General features: G+C 32.2%; 1 protein-coding gene across 1 annotated transcript in view; it reads left to right on the top strand.

The window, feature by feature from the left end:
* Nucleotides 1-2,693: 2,693 nt before the first annotated feature.
* The window catches only part of LOC108755474, a 10,849-nt gene continuing 9,462 nt past the window's right edge, over nt 2,694-4,080 (top strand). Inside the window, exon 1 of the mRNA XM_018498497.1 lies at nt 2,694-2,768. Within this exon, the coding sequence (XP_018353999.1) occupies nt 2,745-2,768 (24 nt within the window). The 5' untranslated portion in view covers nt 2,694-2,744. The remainder of the gene's footprint in view (nt 2,769-4,080) is intronic.

The raw sequence follows: 4,080 nt of genomic DNA on the forward strand, positions 1-4,080 counted from the left end.
TTTTAATCGATTTATATCATTAAAAATATATAATATACTTAAAATATTATACTAATTAATTAAAAACAAAATATTTTTTTGTACTATTTAATGTAAAATAATTAAATATATGCCAATAGTTGACAAAATATTTTTTTGTTTTTCCTTGCCATTATCTGCCCAGAATCTTTAAAAAAGTGAAAGTAGCTATTCTTTGAAATAATTGTATATTTGTATTATTCACTTCAAAATTACTTCGCACAATACCTATTTTAAATATATTCTATCATATCTATAACAATGTAACATTTATTCAATAAATGTAAATTATTAAAAAATTTATTTTGTCATTCTGTTGCACGCTAATATAATTCGTTTGTAATTATCAAAACTATATGTTAGATAATTTATTAGAAAAAAGTAATGTTTGAAAAAAATAACAGAAACAGAACGTGGTGACAATATAAGAAATTATTAATACTATTAATCTACCTTAATAATATTCCGAAGATACTTCAAACGTTGCGGAATAGCAGGAACTGATTATCGATTTAAAGCAAAAGAGATCAAAGAGATTTCATCGGAGAGGGAACACGTGGTATTTGTGATCCATGGCCAGAATAGGACGTTACACAGGTGTGCATCGTCGTCATTTAACCGATCGACTTTCACTAGCGGGTCTCTGAACTCGCTGGCGGTCTCTCACGAAGAACGTCTCTTCCGGTTCGTCCCGACCCGTTCGTGAACTTGAAAATTAAACCGGCTGCTGTCGACGAAGTTCGCGCGTCTCCGGAATCCCGTTGATAAAGATCTGTACCCGATAATTAAAACTCGCTTGAACGAGAAAGAGAGATGCGCCATGGTGAAACAATGGTACGTGTATGAAAACGCAATAACTACTGCGACTTTTCTGATGAGTCATTTCAAACGCGACGGAAAAGAACAATTATATCTGACATGATTTATTTAATTTGTAAGGCAAGAGAGAATAATGCAATATTTTTGCAGTAATGTACTTAATAATCGGTAATATTGAAGAAAATTTTTAAATTTATTATGCAATAATGATATAAATATTTATTTTTAATTCAACAAAAATTACTAAATGCATTAGATGGGATAGAATCGCTTGGAATTGAGAGTAAAGCGAAACAAAAAAAATTAACGAGATATATAATATCTGGGATGAGATTCATTGTGAATTAATTTAGAGAAACGAACCTCTTCACAGATAGCCAATCTCAACTGCTCGAAAACGAACTCGAAATTATGCTTTTATTCGCGTGTAATTAAATAAAGATTATAATATTATTTATGTTTAATTTTATTATTGTTTATAATTTAAGAAAACAAAATAATTTTGTAAGAATCTGCCAATTCAAAATTAAAGAATCTATAAATTTGGAATTGTGTCCTATAATTCAAATATATTGTTCTATGAGATCTCATGTTTTGAAAACTGTACAAGTTCGAAATGAAAGCGATGCAAAATTGAGAAATAAAAAGCGAAAATATAAATACTAAGAAAGTATTAAGAGGAAACTTGAGATAAAGATGTAATGACGCGATTCAATCATCGTCCTAAATGTACAAATTCTTCTTGGCAATGGTCCGATAATTGGAACAAACGCACGGAAGTAACGCATTATTGCTGCAAATTAATTTCGTCATGGCATAAATAAAATTTATTTCAATTTGCAGAGGAATGCGCGAAGGTTTATTTTTGTTTCCTGATTAATGACACGGATTTCTACATTTATTTCCTTCTTTCTCTTGCTTTTTCTTTGCGTCTTCCTCAATTAATAAAATATTTTCGGTAACTCATATAAATAGTGTTCTCCTAAAAATTGTTTACCCAATATCATATTTTTTTTTTTGCTAAAAAATATCTGATATTTAATTTAAGATTCAAATTTGCATAGAAACTGGAAATTGAATACTGATCCTCTCTTTTTCATATTTGTAAAACACAAAAAATAAAAGACAGATGTCTCGAACGATTAAAAGAACTCTGAAAAAGAACTCTCTAACAAGAAGACTGGTTTTTGTTAAATATACAAGTATACTTTTCTTTTCCATTTAACACTTACCACTTAAATAATGTACAAAAACATTTTCAGCGTGTGCCTCCTTTATTTTTGTAAATAAATTTAAAAAATAAGAAAAAGATTATTTCACTTTCGGAAAGATTAACTCCGATTATATTTGTATATGACGGACTAATTAATACATATATTAATGATGACTTAATATTATCAATAATTTTAATCGTCTCGGATGTCTCTCTTAAATCTTATCGATATCGGTTGATAGGAGAAAGATCAGTCTCCCCTCTCCACCCCGGAAGGGTTAAACACGGACGTCTTATGCCGCTACGGAAGAAGACGAAGGCTGGCGCGAGAAGTAGGTCGGAGAGAAGTTTCGCTCATACGTTGATCGGGCGCACGAGGAGCTGCTGCCTGAGCGGCTCCGTCAGTCTTGTGAAGATATTCCGGGAGTCAACAGGTGCGATAGGAGCCAGGGAGCCTCCGGACAGAGCCCCTTCTTTCTCTTTCTTCGTCGCTTTCGTCTTTCGTCTGAAGGACCGGAGCAGAAATTTCGCGATTTGCGCGACATTTTCTAAATCGCGACGACAATCGGTGACGGTATCGCATATCATGCAGTCCTGAAGAAAGTTCTTCGTTTTCCCCCCGCGGACCTCGTGCATCTTTCTCCGCGCCGTCTAGTACTTTTTATCACAGAAACTGCTGGGACATCCAGAAAACATGACAACGATGAGGAGATGCCAGGTAAATATTTTTTATCTGCTTTTCTTTCTTTCTTTTCTTTTTCTCTCCTCCGTCGTTTCCTTTTTTCTATTTTACCGCTTAGTCCCGGTTCCATTAATATAAGATTAATTTTAATTTCAGTTTTACTTATTTATCTTTTTCTTAGAATTAATATAAAACAGTAAGGATTCTTAAAATTTAATAACAATATAACGATAAAATAGACAAATAAGAGACAAATAAGAGATATCATTATGTTATCTTTGTTTCTATTATGTATGCATTTAACTCTTATTAATAATTTTTATACGTTTACATTTTAAAGAATCGACTCTTATTTGTCTGTTTTATCGTTATATTATTATTCTTAGAATTCTTAAAATTAGTAAATTAAGCAGAGATTAAAATAAATTTTACATTAGTGAAACCGGATGCCAATCGTTAAGTATACGTGTTAAGTATAGATACATGTTATGTGTTTAAGATAAAGTGATTTTCGAAGAAAATTTTGAATCCTTGTCGCGCATTCTGAAGAATAATTAAAGAAATGTGGAAATTACACACAGTAAATAATTTTTTTTTTTTAATTTTACTTTTTAGTAGAAAGATTTTGCTATCACGGAACATTTCACCGAAAAAGTTCTCGGTTGCGAAATGTTAAAAATAATGCAATTAGTTGATGTTCATATTATAAAATCGCTTGTTCAGGCTAAAGTAAATATTTCTTCATTGCTTTGATAATCATGTGTATGTTTACCTCTTTTAAATAGTATCTACAGAACATTAATGATTTCACCTGCTAAAACTTTTATGAATGAAATACTAATGAGCTCAAAGCCTCATGATTAATTAATCCATAAAAAATGGAGGATAGGCTTCCAGATTATGTAAATATATATGCGGCTTATCTCTATTCATGATCGACACAATAACAAACCGTGAATGATATCGCACGTTGATCGCAGGTCAATCTTGATCATCTCTCACCCGTACTTAATCAATCGGCACGCGTGAAACCCGATCTTCATAATCGACAATCGGCGGTAGAGCGTGGGCGATTTCCAGATGAATGCACGCGACGGCCATCGAGGAAAAAACTAGATCTAGACTTAATTGTCGTGGAATTAATGTCGACCCGCAGATTTTCTGGAGCGGAAACCACGAGTGACATGCATTGGTGTGCCACACATATCATTGCGCTGCGTATTTTGACCTCGCTTTAATATACGCGAAGTTTTAATTGATTGAGATTCGTTGTGTCCTGTACAACGAAATTTGGTTGGTCCTTCAAATGAAAACATACTATTATACAATATATATATATATATATATA

Source organism: Trachymyrmex septentrionalis, unplaced genomic scaffold, assembly GCF_001594115.1.
Source record: "Trachymyrmex septentrionalis isolate Tsep2-gDNA-1 unplaced genomic scaffold, Tsep1.0 scaffold87, whole genome shotgun sequence".
Lineage (NCBI taxonomy): Eukaryota > Metazoa > Arthropoda > Insecta > Hymenoptera > Formicidae > Trachymyrmex > Trachymyrmex septentrionalis.